Raw genomic sequence first — 12,431 nt, 5'->3', positions numbered from 1 at the left:
TGACTGAAAACAAAGACAGCTGCTTTATTTGTTTTCAGACAGTAGCACATCCTCCATTTCTTAAGCACATGGTGGCTCCAAGCACACGGGCATCGTGGGCACCCGGCAGAAAATGGCTGTGTCCCGGGGGTCTGCAGGCTGTGGTCCCATAACTGGTCCCTTCAGGGCTCCAGGTCACTGCCAGGGCCAGGAATGATGGCTGCTTCTCAGCCCTACAAAGGAGAACAGGTCAGAGTTCAGTCACAGCCTTCTTCTCCCAGGAACCCTGTTGATCTGTCAGAGGAAAGGTATTCTGTGCAAACTTTTGCAAAGACCTCAGTAGATGCACAGGGGCAAGGAAGAGCCTTCCGCTCCATGAACCACCCGGTGTGGTCTAGCAAGCAGGCCCAGCTTCAGGTTCCTTCTGCCAACAGAGCTGCAGCAATGGTTAGCAGTGTCTTTTCTGCTCAACTTGAAGTCGAGCAAACATCTCTCCATGCTCCCCAGAGAAGAGGAAACTTGACCTCCTACCCAGGCTTTGGGCCTACCTGATCCCATGCAGACATGCTGCTGGGTCCGCTCTGTCTCTGGGCAGGTGTGAGCTGGGTAGAGCCTCAGACAGGATGACACCACTACTCACAGCAGCTTGTCTCCTACTTGAGCAAAAGAGGCTTTTCCACAGGAAAAAGGCCCCACCCCACAGCTCTTTTAATAAACACACCAGTGCTCTGGTAAGTTCAAACCAAGGTGCCCCTAGGTGTTTGTGTGGGGGGCTATGTCCAGTCTGGAACCGCATACTGCTGGGCTGGGAAAGGGGGATGGAATGGTCTAGAAGAGGGACAGGAATTGGGGCAGGTGGGAGGAGGGGAACGGGAACTGGCTGGGAGGGTCAGGAAAGGAGCACAAGGCCTTGGGACCATGTCTCAAGGGAGGGATGCTGCCAGCCTCAGATGTCTAGGATAACTACAGCCCCCTGAGGCCTGGGCCCACTATTACCCTTCCCACTCACCAGAGGCTGGGTCCTACATGCCCCGTCAGGCCACCACAGAAGTAGGGCGGGCAGTGGGTACCCTCAGTCCCCTCCTCTAAGGCAGGCCACACCCGCTCCTTAACCTTGGGGTTCTACCTCCAGAACCCCAAGGCTCTTCTCCTTCCATAGGGCTTCCCTGCCTTTTCCATGACCCCCACCCTACACCATGGGCCCTCCTCCATGCTCCCACCCCCAAGTGCTCAAAGGAAAGAAATGGGTGGCACATGCCTGCTCTTAACTAGGTGGCTGGCCCCTGAAGGTGGGGCCTGATTTTACCCAGTGCTGCTCCTAGACTCGGCCTAGTGGGGCCCAGTGCCCACAAGGCCCTTTTCCTAGCCCAGATTTCCAAGAGCACTGGTGGGAACAGCCAGGCAGGACATCTGAACCAGGAGGTGACTGAGGGAATCTAAGGCCTACTGGTCCCTCACTGTGTAAGAGGCAGAGACCTTGAGGTTAGAATGTGTGGTGTGGCAAAGGTGGCAGACAGCTGTCAGCACTGGCGATGCCCGCCCCCCCACGCCCTCAGAGCCCAGAAGCCCGGGGCTTTACCTTTTGGGCAGCGCTGACACAGTGCTGGTAGGCTTTGACCAGGTCCGAGCACAGGAGCACCTCCTGCAGGTTGTCACGGTAGCAGTGAAGGATCTGAGTCTGCAACCCTGAGCACACGGGCTCCAGCCTGCGGGGCCTGTGGGACAGAGCAGGCAGTCCTTGGGCTCGGTCCCAGCGGGCAGGGGAGGGAATCGGCTCATTCGCACAACACCGTGGGTCATGCAGCAGGCTCTGCACCTCAGCTTCCAGTAACTCCTCAGAGGAAACCAGGGGGCCACAGGGTCTAGCGCTGCGAGGGCGGAGGCTCAACAGCAGCAGACCTCAGGGGGCCTGGGGTCATGCCCTATGGGGACAGGGCCCAGTAGCCAGGCCGGGGACCTTGGTGCTGACGCTCTGCCGCCTCCCAGGGCAGTTCTGGCCTAAGCTGTAAACCTGATGGTGACCGTGTGATTATACACACTGTAGCTACTTTCTCATACAAAGTTGTTTTTCTGATTTCAAAACTATTACACACACAATGAGGAGAACTGGAGTACTGTAGAAATGTCTAAAAAAGAAAACTGTTCAGAATCTCACTTCCTAGAGATAACCACTAGAGTATTTTGGAAGTACTTTATTTTTTCTTTCTTCTTTTTCAAAGGAGGTTTAGAACCTACAAAAACTTAATTTTTTTCTTTTTTAAAATAGGAAACCAAAAGAAAAGTGAAATAAACATTACACTCCAGTTGGTCACCAGTGTCCTTGGGCGCCTCTGACTGGTGTCTCTTCCCGACTCCTTCCCGCCGCTGCCTTCGTGCCAGGCCCACCCTACTCACCTGCTGCTAACAGCTCTGTGCACTGTGCGCTATTATTTATCATCCCGTCACAAATCGGGAAACTGGGGCACAGGCGGGTTAAGTAACTTGCCCAATGTCATACTGAGGGAGTGGGGGAGGCGGGACATATTTTTTTATACAGCTTGGGTCCCACTGGTTCCACAAAGGATTTTCTGACTTGGTTTTCAGGCCAGGTCCACCCAGGAACCTGCGCAGCTCTAGACAGAACCGAAACACCTGCCGCTGCCTTCCAGCATAACCACCACCATGGCTCCGGCGTTCAGTGGGAGCTGTAAAAACGCGGAAAGCCTCTCCCCAAGGTTCTCAGCAATGAAAGCATCACTATATGCTTTATGCGCTCTGCTCCTGTCGCACGGGAGGACTTGTAGGTGGACAGTTCTCCCAGCCCAGGATCTCTATTTTATATTATTTATTTATTTGGTTAATCCTCACCCGAGGATATTTTCCCACTGATTTTTAGAGAGAGTGGATGGGAGGGAAGGAGAGGGGGAAAGAAAGAGAGAGAGAGACTTGGATGTGAGAGAGGCACATCAATTGGTTGCCTCTCACCTGAGCCCAGAATGGGGCCAGGATCGAACCTGCAACCCAGGTACGGGCCCTGGACTGGGAATCGAACCTTCTGTTTCATGGGCCGATGCTCTAACTACTGAACAACACCAGCCAGGACTGATCTCTGTATTTTAAAAATCTAGCCATGCAGTCAGTAGGTGCTGGAACAAAATAACACATTATTTCTTTTAATTAAAAAAAAATATATTGAACTTATAGAGGTAACATTCATTAATAAAGTTATATAGTTTCAGGTGTGCAATTCTATTAATACATCATCTGCATAATGTATTGTGTGCATGTTCACCACCCAAAGGCAAGTCTCTTTCCATCACCATTTACTCCCCCTTTACCCTCCCCTACCTCCCCCCACCCCCTTTCCCTCTGGTAATCACCACACTGTTGTCTGTGTCTTTGAAGGTTTTTGTGGGGTTTTTTGCTTAATCCCTTCATCTTTTCACCCACTCCCAATCCCCCTCCCCTCTAACAGCTGTCAGTCTGTTTTCTATATCTATGAGTCTGTTTCTATTTTGTTTGTTTTTTTATTTTGTTCATTAGATTCCACATATAAGTGAGATCATATGCTACTTGTCTTTCTCTCACTGGCTTATTTCACTTAGCATAAGTCCATTCATGCTGTTGAAAAGGTATGATTTCCTTCTTTTTATGGCTGTGTAGTACTCCATTGTATAAATGTACTACAGCTTTTTACCCACTCATCTACTACACCATTATTATTTTAAGATAACTCAAAGATACTGAGTTCATCAGTTATAAACATAAAGGAACAGAATTCTCAGCTGCTTAGGAAGACAACCAGGATTTACTGTCACACCAAGAGTCTGGAGGTGGCACTTCCAGTGCAGCTGTACCATCAATGACGCCATCTCAGCCCAGATCTCGCTCCTTCCCCTGCACCAAACCAGCACGGTGGCTGTCACCTCAGGTCTGTTGTTTCATGCACATCAGAACTGCGTCATACGCCCACCCCTAAAACCATCACTAACAAGGGGAGTGAAGAGACTATGTTTAGCTAAGACCAGGCCCAAAGCTTGAATAAAAATGATGATTTATAAACTAAAGAAGCTATGCCACGCCCACCTGAAGGTTTGCGACTCAGAAGGTAAAGGGTGTGTGGGGAGAAACAGCCTTTCCCTTTCCAGGAAGGAGGGGGCAGAGGGACAGCCCAGCAGGCCATGATGGCCAGGCTCTGCCCCAGCAGCGCACAATCCCACCAGGCTGCTTTCTGAGGATGTGACCACAGGGAATGAGGCCGTTCTCGCCCCTGAGGACACAGTTCTGGTTCATGTCCACACAGCACAAATGAGGTCTTAGAGATTTCTTACTGGAAGAAGACATGTGGGGTTTCTTCTCAGCACTGGGAGACAGATGGGCTCCTCAGATCAGGGGATCCTCTCACTGGGCAGTCATTTGGGACAGTCAACAACTCGGGTATAGTGGGGTGACCACCTCATTCCTCCAATGCTTGTAGAATGTCTCTCGATTCTTGTATGTAAAAGTTTTTTGACATGGATGTGTCTAATTGCAGGCCTTTAAAAAGAGACCCTTTTCCTGAGGATGCAGGCAATGGGAGGGTAGTCCACCTCAGTCAAGTTCTGCAAACTGCTTCAGTTTCAGCTGTCCCATGCTCTCCCTTAGGAACGCCATGAAGGTATAGATCTTTGCTTTCTGCCCTCCATCCCACTGCCTTCCCCTCTGTGTTTTAATCTCTGATTCTCCATTCTTGGGAGGCAGAGGCCCCTCCTTTCCCATTTCAGACCTGTCCCGCACGGTGTGGCTTATGAGACCGTGTCTTTCCGTGGGCTCTCCTTGGTACCTCTGTTGTCCTTCACACCAGCCCACCTCTGCTCTTTCTCATTGGGTGCTGCCCCTAAAGCAGGAGCACCTGAGGGCACAGGTTTTACTGCACCCTCCTTTGCATTCCCTTGAAGTAGCACCCACCAGCATGTGACTGCCAGGGGGCCCTGTGCCTGGCCGCAGCCTGGTCGCTGGCAGGCACAGCGGGCCTCCTTGGTCAGGAAGCACCAGGCTCAGTAGGGGCAGAGCTGTTCTGAGAGCAGTCCTGTATGAGGCTTACAGGTCTACACAGAGAGGTGTCCTGGAATAGGTCAGGTGGGGCCCGTGGGGCCTGAGCCAGGCAGGGCAGCCGAGTCATCCTAGAACCAGAACCCTGACCCTGAAGAGCCTTGCCCTCTCCAGTACTACAGCAGAGACATGGCTCTCACTTTGCAGGCTGTAAATGGGCAGATCAGTCCCTCTCCCTCTGTCCCCTCCTCATTTGGTTTCAGGTCCCTGAACAAGGGCCACTGTGCGTTTTGAGGGCAGACCTCACCAAACACCTAGCAGGCTCCCAGCTCAGGAGAAACTGGGCCACGTCGAAATCCATCCCCTCTGCACCAGCACCACCTCTGGGACTGCAGAGGCCTCTCTCCTCAGGGATTTATCAGGAACAATATGAGGAGACAGGACGGTAGGCAAATGTCAACTGGAAGAAATTTCACCCATTTGCCTGCAAAACAGCTCTGAATGAGATCTGACAGGGAGAGTACAGCTCGACAAATAAAAGGCTTTCTCTCTCTGAGCACGGCAGGGTTAGGCCTGTAGTCAAACCCTTCATGAAAATAGGCGCATTCTACCCAAGTACAGCTTTACCTGGCCCTGGTCCATGGTAACCTGCATAAGAAACTGCTCAGATTTTCAAAACATTCAGTCTTGTGAACAGTTGCTCTTCAAATGCACACGAAAATGTATCTATAGTGTTCTGTAAATTTTCCAGGGATTGAGATAAGTCCTGTGCCCCTTTCTGAGGGTGTCCGCTGGTTTTGGGGTATTTAACATCACCCAAATCAGAAGCCTCACATGCATTGCTAAGGATGTCACTCACCTCCTTAGCCTTTACTTTTGTCATCTGCACACTGCGAACAGTGCCTGCTGGAGGCTGAAGAGGACTGAAAGAGGGTGCTGTGAAGGACCACTCTCACCAACAACCTGGTTGTCAGTGCGGAACACAAGGTGGGGTAGGGGTCAGATGAACTGGGAAGAGCTGAGGAAGGGAGGCTGAGGTCCTGGTGGCACTTGGTGGAGCAGAGTTGAGACAAGGAGGCTTTGGGGGTTGGGACTCCAGATATGAGTTTGACAATGGAACCCTGTCTCAACATGTCTCTCTCCCTATAACCTGAGCTTCCATACCATTCCAGACCCAGTCCAGAGCTTGCCTAGGCCTCATTGGTGCCTCTTTCCCCAGGAATCTTGGTACCTCTTTTCCCCAGGCACCAATCATGGCATCCCTTCTCCAAGGAACCAGCAGACCTGAGCATGGCACCCTGTGGGGCAGCAGCGAGAACACAAGTTTTGGGGTCTGACAAAGGAGGTCAAGACTCTAGCTCTGCCGCTTTCACTATGTGGTCAGGAATCAGATGGGGAAAAGAGCCCTACCACGCAGAGCAGCTCAGGACTTGGGTCCAGTGGAGTCACGAGTACTCAGGAAACTGGCTGAATATTGCTCCAGCTGCACAAAGGGCATCCACAGCAAGCCCCACCAACAGCTCCGAGTGTGGGTGTGGTGGCTACACGTGGGCACAGGTTAGCAGAGACCACCCGATCCTGCCCTGTCCACTCAGACAACAGCCCTTCTGCTGATCAGTCACCAGGGAGATGAGGCAGATGCTGGGGAGTGTGGGCCCCCAAAAGGCTAACAGGCTGCATTGATGACGTGATGACCTCTGGACATTCAGTATCATGTAAGATGCCTCCTGCCTCCTGTGCCCCCGATTCCATCCCCAGAAATGCTGCCCACGAACCAGAGTTCTGCCTCCTTGGTGGTAATAACATGTTTCCATGGTAAGAGTCATGATAAGAACATCAGAAAAGGCAAAGTATTAGCCAGGAATATAAACACACTCCTCCCTCTCATCCCACAGCACCACACACAGGCCCACGAAGACAGTGAAAAGCTGCCCTTAAACCCTCGAGACTGCAGCCCAGTTCCCGGGCTGAGAAGCGAGTGTCAGTCTCACCACGAGGTATTGCGCACTGGGTACCATTCCACCTCCTAGCTTTTGTGCCCCACCCTACCCAATTTGGGAACAAAAACCCTTTGCTCCTTTCCCTTGCCAAGCAAATCCCTGGGCTAACTTATTAACTACTCCTGCCAACCCCTTAACTTCTCCTCTCCCCATTAAAACAATTAACCCTCTGGATCATAAGTCCCCTGTAGTCCACAGGTCCCTTGAGCCTTCCACCCGAGCTTCCCATGTCCTCAATGGAATTCACCATCTAGCACCAAGGAACCAACTTCTCCTCCCTAATTCCTGTCTTGGTGAGTTGCATCACTATCCCTCCAGTCATCCACCCCAGTTGGACACCTAGTGTCATTTTAGATGTCTCCCTCTGCCTTCATTCTAGATGTCTCCCCTTGTCGTCATTCTAGATGTCTTCCCTTGTCGTCATTCTAGATGTCTCCCCTTGTCTTCATTCTAGATGTCTCCCCTTGTCATCATTCTAGATGTCTCCCCTTGTCTTCATTCTAGATGTCTTCCCTTGTCGTCATTCTAGATGTCTCCCCTTGTCGTCATTCTAGATGTCTCCCCTTGTCTTCATTCTAGATGTCTCCCCCTGCCTTCATTCTAGGTGTCTTCCCTTGTCTTCATTCTAGATGTCTCTCCCTGCCTTCATTCTAGATGTCTTCCCTTGTCTTCATTCTAGATGTCTCTTTCTTGTCCTCATTCTAGATATCTCCAGAGCTCTGCCTTTGTTCTAGATGTCTCCCTTGGCCTTTGTTTTATGTCTCTCTCTGCCTTCATTTTCCCTCTACCTTCATTCCAGATGCTTCCCTCTACCTTTGTTCTAAATGTCTCCTTCTGCCTCCATTCTAGATGTTTCCCTCTTACTTTCTTACTATTCTAGATATTTCCCTCTTACTTTCTTACTATATCAGCCCTGCGTCTCTCCAATCAAAGTGAAAACTGAAGCTTTATCCATTCCAACTCTCAAACAGCTAAGAAACTCATCCTCTTTATCCCTGGTGACTTAACTTACCCTTACCTGGGTTGCTCTAGATGCCCCTTCCTTCTGTCCTTGCCTCCAACTATCCTCCATCCTTCATCCACAGGGACCTTCTATTCCTCTCAGATTTATAGAGGCCAAACCTGCCTGTCTCCTGCCTCCTCTGTGCCCCCCTTCCTCCAATTCTGGGTGGTTCCCAGAGCAGACTCCCCAAGGCTTTCCAAATGGCCAAGACAATCTTTCTAGAAGGTCTTACTCCTTCCTCTAGTGCTCAGGCCTTCCGAGGCCCAGCTCTCCTTGAGCTCCTCCACAGCCTCTCCCTTGCCCTCCCAGCTTCCCTCCCCCACGCCATTCCCTGCAGTCTTAGGATCTGCCTCCCTGGGCTCCCTACCAGGGGCCATCATGCCCTGAGGGCACAGAGGAACCTTGGCATCCCCACCTTCACATACTCCTGCCTCCGCCTAGAGGAGAAGTCCTTCTACAGGGCCAGTCAACAATTCCTTCTCACCCCCAGCACCTGATGGTTTCTCCTACTGGCCTTTCTCTCTCAGACCTTTGCCAGTTCACTTTCTCCACTGAAAACACACTCATCTTTCCAAAAAGTCTAAAATGGTTTCAAACCCAAACAGCTTCTGCTTCTTATCCCTTCCTAAAACGAGGCTTCCAATAGCCATGGCCATGGCCAAGAAGGAAACAAACACATCCTCACACCACCTGAACTTCTTGAACCATTTTTTGCTTTACTGTGGCACAAGCTAATACACTCAATCATTGGCTTATGTTAGCTGGGACTAGGTGTCTCTTACTTGCAGGCAAAAAGGGTGTCTAGAGAAGACAGCGTGGTGAGGTTATGGAGACAAGGGCTCCTGAGGACTATCTGCACACATGAAGGTCAGTGGGTTGGAGAGTCTCACCCCCCTAAGATCATGTCTTTCTTGAAATCTCAGAATGTGACCTTAATTGGAAACAGGGTCGTTACAGATACAATTAGTTAGAATGAGGTCATTCTGGGGCAGGGAGGGCCCTTAATCCAATATGACTGGTGTCCTTATAAGAAGAAGAGAGACACGGAGACACACAGGGAGAAGGCCACAGTGATGAGGAAGGCAGGGACTGGAGGGATGCATCTACAAGCCAGGGAATGCCAAGGAGCTTGGAAAAGAGCACAGGACAGAACCCACCTCCTGCCTTCAGGGAGAGCCAGTCCCATCTTGGCTCTTTGTCACAACAGCCCTAGGAAACGCATGCTGTCAGCCACGCAGGAAAGGGATGTGACCAGGCTTCCAGAGGCAGAGCTGGAAGTGTCAGACTGGTGGGAATTGGTGGTAGGCAGATGAATCACTAGTCACCTTCTAACAGAGCAACATGCTACTTCTATGACATAAGGCTCCTTGGCTACAGCAGCTACCCTTTAAGGAGTATCCAGCAAGTGCCAGGTTCTATGGCCTGCACAGTGTCTGGTCTCTGCCACCCCTGTGGGTTACTATCTCCATTTAGAGAAGAACTGGTTCCTCTGACTTGCAGTCCTTCACCTAACTGGCAAGTGAAGAAGCTGTAATTTACAACCAGGTCTGTGGAGCTGCGCCCTGTGCTCCCACGAAACCATCCCTGGAGGGAGAGATCTGGGTGAAGATCAGGCTACGGGAGGAGAGATGACAAGGGGCACACTTCTATCTTGATAAAGAGTATAGGTGGAAAATCCAACCTCACCTGAGATTACATCTGATGGACGTGTGGTCCTGGTCATTTGAGAACCAATACCTGCCAGGGCCTACTGCATGCCGGGTCCTAGGCATATCCACAATAACCCTGTGAGTGGGGCATTACCGTCCCTTTCTGTAGATGGGGACACTAGTCTCAGAAGGTTAAGTGATCTGCCTGAGGTTGCACAACAGTGAGATGGAGCCAGGATAAGAGCCCTTGTTTTCCACAGTGTGTCCGTCCTAGCTCCATTCTGCCTTTGGGAAATCCCAAAATACTCCAAAGAAGGAACAATCAGGAAAGAAACAAAACAACAAACAAGAAACAAAGGCACTTGCCCCAAATCACACAGTAGTCAAGGGCTCCTGTATGGAGCCAGGAGTTTGCTAACTCAAAGTGGGGAGTGGAAGAGGGGTGGCAGGCCCGGATCCACAGGAGGAGGAGTGAGGGAGGATGGTCATGAACGTGCGGCCATGCAAGGAGGCTGAGAACAAAGGGCAGCGTTACCTGGAAAGGTGAGAAGGAAATAGCACAGGGAGCGAATGGTCCCACCGGTGCAGCTGGCCTGGGCAGGGTGGGGACAGAATGGCCAGCCTCTGAGCTGGCAGGAAAAGGGTCTGCCGCCTGAGTGTGCACAGCATCCTCTTGTGCATAGCCCCAAACTCTTGGTGTGCTCTCTTATTTTATTTAATAAATGAAATCACATCAACTTCTCCTTCTTCTATTATCACTGCTGACATCAATCTGATAATATTGGCCTGGTGTGGAATTGGGCTATTATATGTCCTCCTGATTATTTAATTTCAGAGAAACATCGGCAGGGGATGACTCTATAGAGCAGGCTTTTTATTACACGCAGCACTAAGGAGATTGCAAGTGAATTAGACATTCATCTTCGTCAGCTCCAATCTAGCTGTTCAGGAAAGGTTTCTGCTTTAACCCATAGCTAGGGCTGAGGTGCTGACGAGAGCAACTGGTTACGAAGGACTTGGTTAACTGGCTGCTATCGACGATGTGCCAATCAGCCTGGGTAAGTGGAACCCAAAGATCCCACCATCGATCGACATGTCACGTGGGATCACTATCAGCTGCTGAACGCCGGCCTCCAGCTGCCCCCATCCCGCAGGCTCGAGGCAGCTACTCCAAGAGCCAAGGCCTGGCTAGACAGCCCTACCGCTGAGAGCCGAGGGAGAGCTCTGCTCACAAGAGGATACAAGACACAAATTGGCCCCTTGCTGCTGCTCAGTCAATGAAGGAGAGGCTGCCTGTGACAGAATTCTTCCTGGGACTATCACTTCATGCACACACGTGCATGTACACACACACACACACACACACACACACAGAATGGGGAAGGGCCATTCCTGGCTTTGTTCCTTTGTTGAAAAGACAACAGAGGATTCAGTTTCCCTTAAGGACCCCTCCCAATTCACTAGACGTGTGGGATGGACACAAGCTGGCACCCTCTGGAAACCTGCGATGAGGAAGGAAACAGCAGGGTCACAGTGGTGCCTGGTGTCTGAGAAGCACCATACTGACACCACCTGGGACTGAAGAGCTGTCTGGCACTGTTTCTGCCAATTAGAGGCCCATATTGTAGTCCCTCGGCAGCCTTGGCTATAGAGTGGGGGGTCCCAGGGCCCCAGCCGTGTTCTGCCTGGATCTGCTGAAGGCTTTCAAGACACCACCTCCCCCGGCACTGGCCCTCAGCAGAGGCAGGAGCCAGCATTGTAACTGCATTGAGGGCCTCCAGGACCCCAGTCTGGGAGATGTCACTTCTTTCCCCATCCTTTCCCTCTGAGCCCTCACTGTCTCCCATCAGGACAACTTCAGTCAGCTCCTGACTAGTTTACAACCCTTCTGCTAGTCTGCCCTCCAGCCCACCTCCTGGCCAATGTCAGGTGGAGGGCCCTCTCTAAGCAGAACAGTGCAGGTGCACTGGCCCAGGGCTTCCCTCGGAACGGTGGCCAAATGTCTGGGCCTGGCCCTCCAGCTCCATGCTTTAGCCCCAGCCGTGCCCACAGGCAAGGCTGCTAGAACCAAGGCTGACCAGCTAGCTCCACTCTCCTTGCCCTGTACCTCCCTCCTCCCACGAAGCCTCATGGAGCCTCTGAGGTAGTGAAGCAGAAACACCACACAAACAAATGTGGAGCTATAAACTGGAGGGGAGGCACGCAGCACAGACAGGACTCAGCCTGAGAATCACCCTGGTCAAGGGGACCAGGGCAGGAGGAGGCTGTGCAGGGGGTAGTCCCGCTTACCTGGTTCCCAGCCTCTTAGGTACCTGCTCTCACTTTCTTGTGTCCTCTGTTCTAATTCAGACTCCTCACCACGTGTCATGGTTTCCTAGAGTTTCTCTACTCCTTCCAGCCCACCTTCCACCCAGCCGCCAACGTGACTAACAAGTAATTAGACTGTGAGCCAGTCCCTAGCTTGGCTCCTACTGATGGAACCCAGTGCCCTTTATTAAACGGTGCTCAAAGCCCGTCTGCCCTACTGCCCGTCTGCCCAATCTCCCTACTGCCCTGCACGGGCTCTTGCCACCCTCCAGCCATCGTGTCTGCTCTAACACAGGGATCTGCTGCTGCCCACTGAACACGCTCACTCTCTCGGGCCTCAGGGTCCAAGCACGCATGGCTCCCTCTGCTCCCATGCCCCTGCTTGCCAAGCTCCTGGGCAGCAGGCCGCCTGGCAGAGGGAGCTGCCTTCATGGCACAGCTCCATCCATGGCACAGCTGCAAAGGCCCAAGCCCCTAAGGAAG

The 12,431-nt window shown here is 51.8% G+C and overlaps 1 protein-coding gene across 2 annotated transcripts in view; it reads right to left on the bottom strand.

The window, feature by feature from the left end:
• CHCHD6 (coiled-coil-helix-coiled-coil-helix domain containing 6) overlaps positions 1-12,431 on the bottom strand; it is a 181,972-nt gene continuing 169,541 nt past the window's right edge. For both annotated transcript variants that reach the window (XM_081149946.1, XM_081149947.1), the window contains 2 exons: positions 1,559-1,694; positions 1-212 (listed from right to left, as the gene is read on the bottom strand). In XM_081149946.1, the coding sequence (XP_081006072.1) occupies positions 207-212; positions 1,559-1,694 (142 nt within the window). In that variant the 3' untranslated portion in view covers positions 1-206. The remainder of the gene's footprint in view (positions 213-1,558; positions 1,695-12,431) is intronic.

Source organism: Miniopterus schreibersii (assembly GCF_964146895.1).
Source record: "Miniopterus schreibersii genome assembly, chromosome: 10".
NCBI lineage: Eukaryota > Metazoa > Chordata > Mammalia > Chiroptera > Miniopteridae > Miniopterus > Miniopterus schreibersii.
This window is presented reverse-complemented; position numbering and strand designations above follow the sequence as displayed.